The sequence below is a fragment of the Halichoerus grypus genome, chromosome 6, assembly GCF_964656455.1.
Source record: "Halichoerus grypus chromosome 6, mHalGry1.hap1.1, whole genome shotgun sequence".
Taxonomy (NCBI): domain Eukaryota; kingdom Metazoa; phylum Chordata; class Mammalia; order Carnivora; family Phocidae; genus Halichoerus; species Halichoerus grypus.
Genome location: NC_135717.1, coordinates 33,606,233 through 33,619,030, shown reverse-complemented (window position 1 = coordinate 33,619,030; position 12,798 = coordinate 33,606,233). Strand labels below are relative to the sequence as shown.

General features: G+C 60.5%; 1 protein-coding gene across 2 annotated transcripts; it reads right to left on the bottom strand.

Moving 5' to 3' along the window:
* Positions 1–364: 364 nt before the first annotated feature.
* CARHSP1 (calcium regulated heat stable protein 1) lies at positions 365–12,746 on the bottom strand. Of its 2 annotated transcripts, none has more exons than XM_036074840.2 (4): positions 12,680–12,746; positions 4,753–4,917; positions 3,912–4,034; positions 365–2,184 (listed from the first exon to the last, which is right to left on the bottom strand). In XM_036074840.2, exons 2-4 carry the CDS (start codon positions 4,908–4,910, stop codon positions 2,022–2,024), a joined length of 444 nt encoding a protein of 147 aa, XP_035930733.1. In that variant the 5' UTR covers positions 4,911–4,917; positions 12,680–12,746; the 3' UTR covers positions 365–2,021. The 2 variants fall into 2 exon arrangements, with proteins under 2 accessions (XP_035930733.1, XP_077930957.1); XM_078074831.1 differs by lacking the exon at positions 12,680–12,746 and adding an exon at positions 5,063–5,151.
* Positions 12,747–12,798: the final 52 nt, after the last annotated feature.

Here is a 12,798-nt window from a genome sequence, read left to right as displayed (position 1 = left end):
CCCCGCTGCACCCCTGGACACCCAGTCCCTGGGCCTTCACACCTCCCACCACCAAACTTCCCTCGGTCGGGCCTGCCCCTGCTCTCGCCGCTCACGCTCACACAGTAAAAGTTCAAGTGCATCCATGCGGCAAGTGGCATTTTGTTGTCCCGAAGCCTGACTCTACTGCTAAGCTGCCCAACGTTGGAGAAGGATGATTAAGGGAAAAGGGATGATCCCATTCTCTTATTCACCACCCCAAAAAACCAGCCTGTGAAGCAGAATGACACGGAGCATGACTGTCCGCCCCGTTCGGGGGAGACGCCCTTACCTGCTGGCTCACAGGCGAGGCACCGGCCTCCACCTTCAAAAACAACCCAGAGCCTTGCACAGAACACACTTTATTGAGAGAGAGGCGGTTGGTGGGAGGAAAGATGTGGATGGAATCCCAGATGCTATTCCCAGCTCTGTCACCAACATCAAACGTCCTCCCGAAAGGAACTCTGGAAGCGTGGCCTGTAGCTGACAAAGGCCTCCAAGGACCCAGCAGGAGGCAGGGGGCGCAGGAACCCTTCGCGCGGCCCCACGGGCCAGGAAAAAACAGACCAAATGCTCACTTCACTGCACTGTCTGCCGGCACGCGCGCGCGCGCACACACACACACACACAACACACTTGCGTATTTTAAAAAGTCACTAGTCGTCAGCAAAATAGTTCTACCTTCCAACCCCTTTCAAAGGAAGCCCTCCCCAGACTGAAAGACAAACAGGTCCACAGACTGAGACACCTGATGAGGGCCTTCCTGCTCCCGGCATCCCCCCAGCCCGGCACCCGAAGGCCGCCCTCCCTCCTCTGCAACACCCGTCTGCCCCAAAGCTTTCAAGGGTTCACTTCCCTGCACTGACACATGGTTTCCTGACTACACATAAGCCCCATATTTCAAAACATTATTACCCAGCTATTTCTAATTTTAAATCACAACGAAAGCCAAACCAAACCACCGCAAAGAAACTCCTAAGGATGTGTTTACGGCAAATATCTACAAATGTTTGAAATGTCGGCAGCGAAGTGCGCACAGGGCTGGCTCTGGCTGAGAGCCTTCGTTATTAAAAAAGGAAAGAAAAAAATCCTAAGCATTTCTTAACACCGGTTTGCAAGAAAACCCCATCACCAAAGGTGCATTTCTCCTTTAACTTTTGATTTGACCAGGCCTGCCCAGAAGCAAGCTACCAACTCTCTTCTGGAGGCATCTGGACAAAGGTCTGATTTTAAACAAAGACCCTCCCTTCTCCCACCCCCACCCCCCACCTAAAGGACCAGGGATGTGAAATGCCTTCTAAGTGATAATCATTCACCTTGAGGGTGGAAGGAGACCGGGCTCCTAGGAGAGTATACAGCTGAGCCCGTTATAGCCGGAAGGAGGGGGGGCACTCAGGTCTCCCAGAGAAACTCTTTTCCCCGGGTGCCCAGTAGTGACACCTCCCACTTGCAAGGCACCAGAGCCCGCCCAGCTCTCCCTGCTCCCCGGCCGCCCCATGAAGCCAGTTCCCCTAGAACCAACCACAAGGAAGGGTCTGGGCCTGGAGCCACGGACACAAGAAGGGTGGCCACATGGGTAAGAATGCATCGTGGGAAACGTGCAGGGCCCCGGTCAACCCCAGCGCGGACTGGGCCTGGGGATTCTAAGTCTCCAGTCCAGGGGCACAAAGGACTCTATGGGTTGGGGAAGCGCCGCCTGACCCACCCCCGGGCTGGGGTTGGACCCTCCACTCAGCCACCAGCGGGCACCCCTCCTTTTTCCATGCTTTTAATGCTTTTCAGATGGTGAGAGGCTGTTGCAATGGTCAGAGGCTGTGCTGGTGGCCGAGAGCACCCCCATGCCTGCCCCCCACACCCCTTCCTCCAGGAGATACTCAAAAGGGACCGGGCTCCCCCCTTTGAAGCCCCATCTCAAGCAGTAGACCGGCATCTCCAGTTTGGTCCTGCCTCCTCCCCCCAGAGTCTCCCGCAAGCCCAGGAGAAAGGGGTGCTTCCGGCCTCTCCTAGGAGCTGACGACATGGCCGGACCAGGTCTCGTGCTTGGTGCCCGGGGCCAGATGGGTGATGACCACCTCCACGGCCTGCAGCTTCTCGTTCTTGGGGGGGATGGAGCACATCTTATAGGTGACCTCGTCGCCTTCCACGGGGACGTACTCCCCTTCCACGCTGCAGAGGTGGGAGACAGCACTCAGTGCCCAGCACTCAGAAAGGACCGCAGCCCCTGCTGGTCAGAGGGCCACCCCTTTCACAGGAACTGCCCCTCCTGCCCTGCCACCGGAGGGAGCCACCCCATTTCATTGGTGCCACATCACCCCTCGCCTCCCCTGACGTGGAGGCCAAGACCAGGCTCAGCCTGTGCAAGGGCCCCTGCTGTCCATTAAACATGGGCCTGTGGACAGAAGGGCAGGGAGAGCCAGTCTGAGCCTGAGACAGAAAGATTAGGCCAGCCCGTCACTGTCGAGCATGGCGCACCAAGTCTCCTGAGCTCCTGCAGCACACCCACCCTGGTCCCAGGAGCCCCCCAAACCCAGCTGCGTGCATCTCTGCCCTCCAACTCCCCAGGCACTCAGTGAGCTTACAGGAAAGTCCCTTCTGTGCTTAAAGCTAGTTCCAGAAAGCGTCCTCTCCCTGTGACCACCCCCAGGAAGATTCCCTCACGTTCCACGGGGCACAAGCCACCATCTTGATGCCCCCTTGAGGATACCTCCAAGAGGAACATCCCCCTCAGCTCTTGGAACTGGTTTGTCTTGACTGAAGAATCCCCTAGCAAATGGTGCCTCCCTCTTGGATCTGGCCACCAGGAAGCTCAGGAATATACCTACAGTCCACTTCCGGCGTGCAAGTGGCCATCCCCATCTCTCTACCTCTCTGATTCACTCCCTGCCCCCATGTTTTCCTGACTTATTTTTCACGGTGCCTTGTGAATATCCTTGTAAGCCACTACAAATCCCTTCTGGACAGAGGCAAGATGGAAATACATGTACACATCCACGTATGTGCGCATCCACACATCAGATGCATTGCCTCAGCACCCTTCTCATGTGTGCACTGCAGAGGGGCCCGTGTAAGGCCTGACGTGGAAGAACGTTGGGAGGAAGGCCTCAAGAAGGGATCATTCGCCCATCCCGACAGACATTTGCGACAGTACCCTTCCTATTTGCAAAAACATGGTTTTTCTCCATTGCCTGGTCTGCTGTGTGGGGTAGGACTCAGCCTGCCACAGATTGAAATAAAGATCGGGGGGTGCAGAGGCCAAAGAATGGAGCAGGGGTAAAGGAGTGCCAGATGAGGTCCCCACATATCTGAAGGCGGGAAAGAAGCACAAGCTCTGGCTGCCTTCCAGCCCCGAGGCCTCGGATGTGTGAGCCGCACCCTGGGCCTCCCGAGGGTTTCCACACAGGAAGGAAGGACGTCAGTGAGCAAATGGCAGGGGAGAGGGTCCAGCTCCAGACTTCCTTCCTGGACCACAGGGGTCGCGCAGCCCCCAGCCTCACCAAGCGGCCTCCCCCGAGCTAAGCAGGAGACCAGACCCCGGGTCCAACGCAGCTCCCACAGCTCCTGGGGGCGCCCCCCTCCCCATCCACCAGATACACACGGGAACTCAGACCCATCCCAGGGGCTCTCAACATACCTGCGTGCTCTCTCTCTCTCCCGCACGTGCACACACATGCACATGCACGCACGCAGACTGTCGTCACCTGCAGCCTCCCACACACACCACTGCCAAGTACAGTCTCACCACCCCACCCCCAGACACAGTCACACACAGGTCACAGGCAGAGTCTCACACCCTCACACACAGCGCCCACTGAAGTCACACCCTCCCCCTGCCTCCTTGGGGCCTAGGCAGCACCTGCCCCAGCCCCAAACCATCCAAACCAGCCCTGACTCACTCTGAAATGTGCAGGAAGATGTCAGGGCCGCCATCGGCCGGGGTAATGAAGCCATGGCCCTTGGATCGACAGAAACATTTGCAGACTCCTTTGTAGACGGGACCTTGAGAAGCCCGCACCGTCCTGATAGAGATGAAGAAGGTGAGGAGGCCCCCACCAGCCCTCCAAAACAGCCATCCACTCTCCTGGGGCACACCCAGCTCATCCCAGAACCCCCCCACCCAAAAGCTGTGCCCCAGGCAGTAGCCAGGGCCACAATGTCCAGCTGTGCAGGCTGTGCACTGCACAACTCTGGGAGCCATTCACACAGACCTCCATAAGAGTGACTCTCTGATGACCCTGGCAAATTTTCTCAGGCCTCAGTTTCTCCATCTGGAAAGGGTATTAGACTAAAAGCTCTCTGAGCATCCCTCCGGGGACTAATTATTAATAACTACAGCAGCCTCTACTCCTTGGGCCTGAGATCTGGATCCGCCAGGCACCGTGCAGGTCCTTTGCAGCTCTGTGGCCAACCTGCTACTGTCCCCATTTTGCAGTTGAGGAAGTCGAGGTCTTGCAAAGGAAGAGGCTTGTGTGTGGTTAACACCCAACGATTTAAGACCCCAGTGATTTCCCATTTGTTATGACCCCCAGCCTGGGGCAGGCTCAAAGGGGCCTGGGGCAGTGCCCCCCAAAGTTTACAGGGTGCCTTTCCAGTCTCTCACCATCGGTCCTTAACCCAACCCATCTACCCCTTTGACAGTCAAGGACACTGAGGCACAGAGATGGCCAGACACAATGACTCTGGCTCTGGGCAGGAGACCTATCTCAGGAGGCTTCCCCAGGCTAACCCAAGACTCACGCTGAGAAGGTCCTTGTCCGGCGGGTGGGCAGTGGGCTGGGGACCACGTTGCCCCGAAGAGGGGACGGTGACCGATCTCGGGCCCGCTGGGTGTCCAGCAGCCCCACCGAAGTCTGGTGGGTCGGGGGCTGTGGTGGCGGAGGAGGCTCAGATGACATGGCTAACCTAGGGAGAGACAGAGGGCTCTCAGGGGCTAATGCCTTGCAAGGAGGGGCCCCCCAGATGCACCCCCCAGCCCTGTGAGAATCTGAGAGAGTCTGCCATCCGAGACCCAGTGCTCTCGGCTGGGGAATGCAGGCGCAAGGCTCACTCAGCGTAGAGGTCCCCTTGTCCGGAAGCATGCCCGGCTTGCCCCAGCTGGGTCAGGCGCCTCCTGGGCTCCTGCGGCAGCCGTGGGCCTCCCTCTGGCATCATCCTGCCGGGAAATGCCTGCTTGTCCCAAGACAAGGATGCCATTAGTCCCCTCTACATCCCCAGCGCACAGCACAGATCTCGGGGCACTGAGTCAATACTCATGAGAGGGAGGGAGAGAAGGAGCAGGGACGGAGGGAAGGAGCCAGGGAGGGAGGCAGGGCAGGGGGGCCTTACCACCAGCCACCTAGATCACACTCCAGCTACTCAACAAACGACCCGCTAAGTGCCAGGCACCGTGGAGAAGGCGGAGAGGCAAAAGAGAGGACAGCACATGGTGTTCCTCCCAAGAAACTCTGGACACAAATCAGAGAGGCACAGACCCCAGGTTTGGATCCCCGGGGGCTGTCACCAGCCTGCACCTGGGACAGCGAGCCCGAGGGACCCAACATGGCGGGCCACTGCAGAGGCCCTTACATATCCAGGCGCTCAGTGTGCACCCTGCCTGGGTCACTGGCCGCGAGGAATGCCAATTCCCCCAATTCCCCCCGGTCACCCTTAACATGCATCAGGGGCGGAGTCAGCCCTGGCCGGGGGCGCTGGGCAGAGCGGACTCCATAGCTGCTGCCCTGCTCTGGCACTTGTGCCAAGAGCAGGATGTGGCCACTGCCCTGAACACGTGACCACCAACGTACCCGCTCCGACTCGGCCTTGCTTGGCTCAAGCCCAACAGGAAAGAGCAAAGCTCAGGAGCCAGAGGGCTTTGGGTAAGTCCTTCCCCCTCTCTGGGACCAATTGCCCCATCTGCAACATGGGGCAGCTGAGTAGGCGTCCCTGGGCACCTGCTCGGGCTGGTGATGGCACGGGAGGTGAAGCAGAGCCAGGCCCTGCGGCCGGGGCAGTGGAGGAGCCCGAACTCACACTTGGCCAAGGCACATAGAGCGAGGTGGGGGGGCGGCGGCAGCCCCGACGGCTTGTGGGACTCACACAGGGTTTTCACATTTAAAACGGGGGCTGTCTTACACATAGCTCTCTCAAACAGGGGCTTCCAACTACTCTTGGAAAAAAACTCGAAGCTCTGATCACTCTGAACCCCCGTTTGCCACCCTGCTTCCCTCATTGATGGCGACTCTGTGGCCCGGGGCCCTGGGCTTTCAAACTACATCACCCAGGAGTGTGCCCTCTGCCCGCAACCCAAGCCACCCAAGACCCGGGCCTGGTTCCTCCACCGAAAGGGCCAAATTCTCCCCGTCCCTTCCCCCACATTCTACCCACAGCCCCCCACACTCCCCTGTCTGGCCTTAGATCTGTCCTGCTAGGAAGAGAGAGGGCCGGCTGGCCTTCTCGAGGAAGTGACATAGTACCTCCTGACCCTTCTCTCAGCTGTAGCCGTGGCCAGGGAGGACCGGGGAGCCCCCACCTCATAAAGGCCCCGGCTGCTGGGCTGGGGATCAGGGCTCCAGCATGACCCACAGCACAGGTCATAGAGTCCCAGAATGTTCCGGTGCTTGGGGTTCTGGGAAGGGGGCTGGCCCAGAGAAAGGAGCGCCCTGCCCAGGCCTCCCGGGGCCAGAAGCGGGGGGGGGGACAGCGGCATGAGGGCAGGGGACCCCCCCCCCGCCTCCCCTGCCATCCACATCCTTGTCCTCTGGAGTCAGGCACATCTGACCTCACACCATTGCCATGAAGTTGAAATCATATAATACACACTAAGCACTCAGCATCTACCAGCACAGCTATGATTGTTGTAACTGTCACCATAAGGTCATTCCACCAACAGGTGACTGGTGCCAGGCCCTAGTCATGACACTAGAGACACAGGGCCTGAATTTGGAGGCAGAGAATAAATAGGTAAATAAGTATATAAATAAGATCATCATAGATTCCCAAAAGGGCTGGTAAGAAATACACAAAAGGAGATAAAAAGTAAGGGGTGAGGATGCTTTTCTAATGAGGGTACACCAGGGCCCTGAACAGTAAGAGTCAACCTTGTGAAAAACAGAGAGGCTCTCCCAGGTAGGGGAAACAGCCTATGCAAAGGCCCTGAGGTTGGCAAGGGCCCAGGTGTGGCTGAAGGCCAGCAAAGAGGCAGTGTGGTGGGCACCAGGGATGGGGAGACAAGGACCAGCTGACGAATTATGGGGCATCATCAATATGTGTCTCTTCCTTTCTTCACACCCATCTGTCCGTCTGTCTGTCCCATGCCTTTTACGATGCCCACCTCCCCCTGAATTCATGAAACAGGCCCAAATTGGAGGCCCCTTTCTCTCCACCCCAGCAACCCTGATTCCCCAAATACACCCAACCCTCAGAGATGCCAATGGGAGCCCATGGCCTTGGGGGTGAGCAGCCTGAGGGCAGCACAGGGTCCCTCCGTGTCCCTAGGGCCCAGCACTGAGGCTGGTGGAGAGCAGGGCTCCCTTCTTAACCAGCATTAGAACCAGGAACGTCAGCTGGCGGCCACAGGGAACTCGGTGTGTCCTCGCGGGCCCAGTCCAGCAGGGGGTGGTGACAGCCAGGCTCGCCCGGCAGTGTTAGAAACCGGGGCCCAGAGGGCACCACTGGCTGGGGTGGGGGGCATGGGGAGACCTCGGAGCCTTCACCACCGCCCTGCCTGCCTCTCTCAGCCCATCTGAGCTGAGAGAGCAGCTGGGGCAGCTGGAAAAGGCCTGGCCACGGGCCAGCCCACCCCCAGGGCCGGGCACAGAAAGAGGAGTGAATGGCCCCTGTGTGGGGGAGGCCCGGGTCAGAGTCCAGCTGTAAGGAAAACAGCTGGGGGAGGGGGCAGCCAGTCAGCCAGGAGCCAACCCTGCAGCTGCTGCTGACCCCCCCTCCAGCACAGGTGGGGAGAGGGGTACAGAGGGCCAGCCACACCCCCCGGCAGAGGCGGGGGCCACCCTCTGTGACCAGCCCCCTCCACCACCAGCCCACGAGCCCCTCAACTCCCCACAACTCCCCGCGGCCGGGAGCGGTTTGCAAGCAGGTGCCTGAAGCCCAGACCTGGGATGGGCCTCTGACGGGCAGCAAAGTGGCCCAAATGTCCCCGGCCAGGGCGTGTCACAGCTGCTGTGTGCAAGTGCTTGTGTACATGCCTGTGCACGCGTATACATGTGTCCTCACGTGCGTGGGCTTGTCACTGCCTGTGTGTGCACACCAGGGGACCGGGTGGGGCCGCGTCTGTCCCCCAAGCACGCTGGGGGCTTGCACTGGCACCCGAGGACCTTGACGAAGGTTACATCCTTTCCAACGGTTACCGGGCCACCCACTATGCACAGGAAACGGACACAGGGCTGCAAATTCCTGCCCTCAGGAGCATAGGCTCGGGGACTGGAGACCCACCACCGGGACAGGAACGTGTCCTGGAGCTAGGCACTTCACCTATCTCCACTGGTTCATCCCCATTTAGCTGATGGGAAAACTGGGCACTAAGTGTCAAGTAGCTTGCCTTGGGCCCCCCAGCTAGGAAGTAAACTAGGGAGATGTTCTGGAGAAAAAGCAAGCAGGGCAGGGGAGGGGAGCATGGGTGAGGGGATGCATCTTCAAAGCAGGTGGTCTGAGGAGGTGGGTAAGCAGGGGGCCATGCTCCCCTTCCCTCAGTCAGCTCCCACCCCAGGTTTTAAACAGTGCCCAGAGCCAGGGGAAGGGGACCCAAGGTCTAGAGGTGAGGGAGCCAGGAAGTCACTCCCACCCTGGCTGCCCTCAGGGAGGGGTGTGTCAGCAGGGCCTTCATCCCCGGAAAGGGTGGAGAAGGGGGCCTCAACCCAAAATAGCCTGGGAATTTTCCACATGCCCTGCGTGTCCTCCTATTAGGTTCTCAGAGTCCAGCAGGCACCAGGCTCTGGCCTTCCCAACCCCTCCCCTCGGCCCACCCACCCATCTGGGGACTCCAGACAACCCTGCAGACCCCCCGTGAACCCCCACCTCCTGCCCTCCTGCCCTGAGAAGCCAACAAACAACCGTATCAAGGATGAATGAGTCTTAAGCCAGAGCCAGGTGCTTACTACAGGGAGGGGAGCTTTGGCAGTGTTCTCTCAGTCATTTACACTCTAGCGAGAGGGAGTTTGCAGTTTATTTCCCAAGACTCCATTGTTGGTAGCTTTCACACCTCTCCCTGAGGGCAGGAAGATGGGGGGTGAGGGGGGGACTAGGGGAACAAGAACTGGGTTCAATCACGTTGGGTGCTTCTTTCCCAGTGTGGTTCTTGGCAAAGCCAGGCCACTCCAAGCCTAGGCTGAAAACTGGGGGTCTTGGGCCTTGCGTGGGTTTCTGGCTGGGGGAAGCCAGAGCTGGGCATCGTGCATGGGCACTTCCCAGCTGCAGGGCCAGGCTGCTGCTGGCACGTGGGGATGGCCCCGAACCAGCCCACAAGAGGAGGGGGGCAGGGCACTGGAGAACCAGCCACAGTCGGGGAAAGGGGACAAGAGTGAGGCTGTGCTTTGATTCGCCCGATGTCCACTGCCCACTACCCACCGACTTCCGTGTCAGGCTCACCGCTGGGCGTTCGCATCCACGAACTAGATTCATCCCCATGGCGGCACAGCTGGGGAAGTGCTTTTCTCATCCTCGTTTTACAGGTGGGAAACTAAGGCACAGAGGGTCACACACTTTAGGGTCTCCATGAGTCTGTGGGGTGGTGATAAAACGCAGATTCTGATTCTGAAGGGCGGGAAGGGGATTTGGCAGGTCTAAGGCACTCTGGGGAGTCAGGTGCTGCTGGTGCATGGAACAGAACGGCACCAGAGTGGGGCGGCTTGACGACCTGCCCACCTTCACAGCCAGTGGGTTGGCAGGTGTCAACCCCGTGTGAGAGGCTGGAAGGGAAACTGGGGGGCGGACTCTGGGTGAGTCACAGTTACTCTAGGGCACCCAGGTTCCTCCTCTGTCAACTGAGGCTGAGACTGGGTGACCTCCTCCCCACCTCCAGGCCAGCTGGGCCCCCACCTGGCAGAACGGAGGGCTGGCGGTGGAGGGGCGATCCGCCAGACAGAGGGGTCCCAGGAAGCAAGAGAGGCCCCAGGAGGAGACCCTAAGCGGGCCTCGGCCACCTCCCACTCCATTGTTCGGGACAGAGCCGAGGGAGGCGGGGAGGGAGAGGATAGAGGGGAGGCAGGGGAGGGGCGGAGGCCAAGGGAGGGGCGCGCAGTGGAGCTGAGGGCGGCGGGCTGCAGCGGGCCAGCCACCGCCGGGAACCAGCAGGGCCGGACGCAGAAACACAAACAAGGCGGGAGGGTACAAGCCGCGGCCAGACCCCCGGCCGGGAAGTGCCCTCCCGCCGCCCCTCGGGGCCCCAGAGTGCTAGGAAGAGGCCAGAAACCCGAGGACCGGCGGCCCGGGAACCCGATGCGGCGCCTCCGGCGTGGCCGCCTGACCCCCGCCCCGGAGCACCCCGACGGCCTCGCCGGGACCAGCCCCGCCCGGCGGAGAAGGTCCCCCAGCGCCGCGCCCCACCCCCCAGCTCGTAACCAGAAGCCGACTCTGCACTCCATCACCCCCGGAGTCACGCATTCCCGTATTGCATCCTTACCTCCAGCACCCCCTCCCCCCTCCGCGAGGGGCTTCGGGGGGCTGACCGGAGTTTTAGGCCTGACTGTGCTCTCCACTCCCCCTGTGACCCCTGGCAAGCGACCTCACCGCTCCACGCCTGTTTCCTCATTTGTCAAACGGGACAGTAATGCAGCATCCCAGGCCCCCGGACGCGGTGCGGACGGTGCCAGCTACAATGGGCTCAGCCAACAATACTTGAGCCGCTAATGGTGGAACTGTCAGGCATGGGGCGATCTAGAATAATCCCTCCCATTGCTGTCCCTGCTGATGAGACACAAACCAAAAGCCCTGACTTGGCCACCCCGCGGGACAAAGAAAGACGTTCCCCTCCCAGGGGAACCCACCCTCAACGTCCACCCAGGGCCCCAGGGCCCCAGGGCCCCGCTGGGTCTGGCTCAGCTCCACGCTACAGGACCCTGTTCTTGCCCTTGAGGTGCTCCCGCGCCACTTGGGGGTGTGGGGGCGGGAGGACGGGCAGCCTAGCACTGAGAACCCGCCGTCACCAAGTCCCCCTGGGGAGCAGGAGCGCAAAAGTAGGTGGAAAGGGCCCTGGCCGAAGAGGGGAAGCTGCCTTGAGTCTTAAAAGGGTCACTTCTGGGGGGGAGGGGGTCATTCCTGGCAGAGGGACCTGCAGGGGCAAAGGCGTGGGGGGGTGGGGGGGTAGGAGGCCGCGGAGCCTGGAGAAGGTCGCCTTGGAAGGTAACAGAAAGCCCTGTGGACAAGTTTGGGACTTAGACAATAGGGACATCAGCGGACGGTTTTAAGGCGGGGGTTGATTTGAACCGGTTGTTTTTACAAGCTCCTTCTGGCTTCGGAGAGGCGAGAGGATTGGAGGGGCCAGACTAGAGGCGGAGACAGAAATATCAAAAAAGCAAGTAGAATATATGACAGTAGATAATGCTTCTCCCGGGACTGGGTTAGCCTCCTCCTTTTATTCTCTCACACCCCGTTATGAGAGAAATTATACCACTAGTCTACAAACTGGGGAACTGAGGCACGAGGTCTCCTCTTATGCAGTGAAGACACCTCCACCAACGGGAACGGAGGCCCTGCCTGGAACCGGCTGATCCCCGCTCCCCCCACCCATACACACATCCACTCCAACCCCAGATAAGATGTGAGGGCCGGGGACTTTCTTTTTCTTTTTATTTTTTTTTTAAGATTTTATTTTATTTATTTGACAGAGAGAGAAAGAGAGACAGCTACAGAGGGAACACAAGCAGGAGGAGTGGGGGAGGGAGAAGCAGGCTTCCCGCTGAGCAGGGAGCCGGATGAGGGGCTCGATCCCAGGACCCTGGGATCATGACCTGAGCCGAAGGCAGACGCTTAACGACTGAGCCACCCAGGCGCCCCCGGGGGCTTTCTTTTTAAAAAATCAAAAAACAACGCTGCATTTCCGGCCTGTAAACCGGTTGCCGGCGGGGCCCGCGGAGAGGGAGCCTGCGGGCGCGGGTGAAGTTTTTCTGCTCCGCCCAGAGGCCCCCCATTCGGGCGCAAACACTCGGCGAGCGCCCGGCGGCTCCTCCTCCCCCAGAGGCGGCCAATCGTGCGGCGCCAGGACGGCTCCCTCCGCCCCAACCTCCCCAGCAACCGGGGTCCCACCGCCCGCGCCGCCCCACCGGGCTGGGGGGTCGGCGCCCCCTCCCCGCGCGGCGCCCCCCGCTCCGCCCCTCGAGTCCCCTACTCGCGGTCTTCCCACGGGTGAAAGCGAGGGGAGGCTGTCCCTGCACGCCGCAAGCGCTGCTCGACGTCCGCCCCAAATCCCTCCCGCTGCTGCCACACCCGCCCCCTTCCCCGGGATGAGTAACCTGCTCTCCCCAAACAGGCCGCGGCGGCTCGGGCATTTCCTCGGGGCCTAGAGACCCAGCCCGGAGCCCCCTGCCGGCGGCCAGGAAGACCCTGCAAGAGGGGGCTGGATGCTCCGGCAGCCGCAAGGAGGCCGAGGTCCGGTCCGAGGTCCGGTCCGAGCTCCCGCCGCCCCGGAGAAGACACCCCGCCACACCCCTCTGGGAGACCCGGAGAAGCTCCCTACCTGCGATCCGCTCCGCTCCGCCAGCTGCTCAGCTCCGACTGCGAGAGCCGAGGAGCTGGGGAGGGGGCGTGGTCCGCGGGGGCGGGCCGGCCGCGGCCCCGCCCCCACGCGCTCCCAGC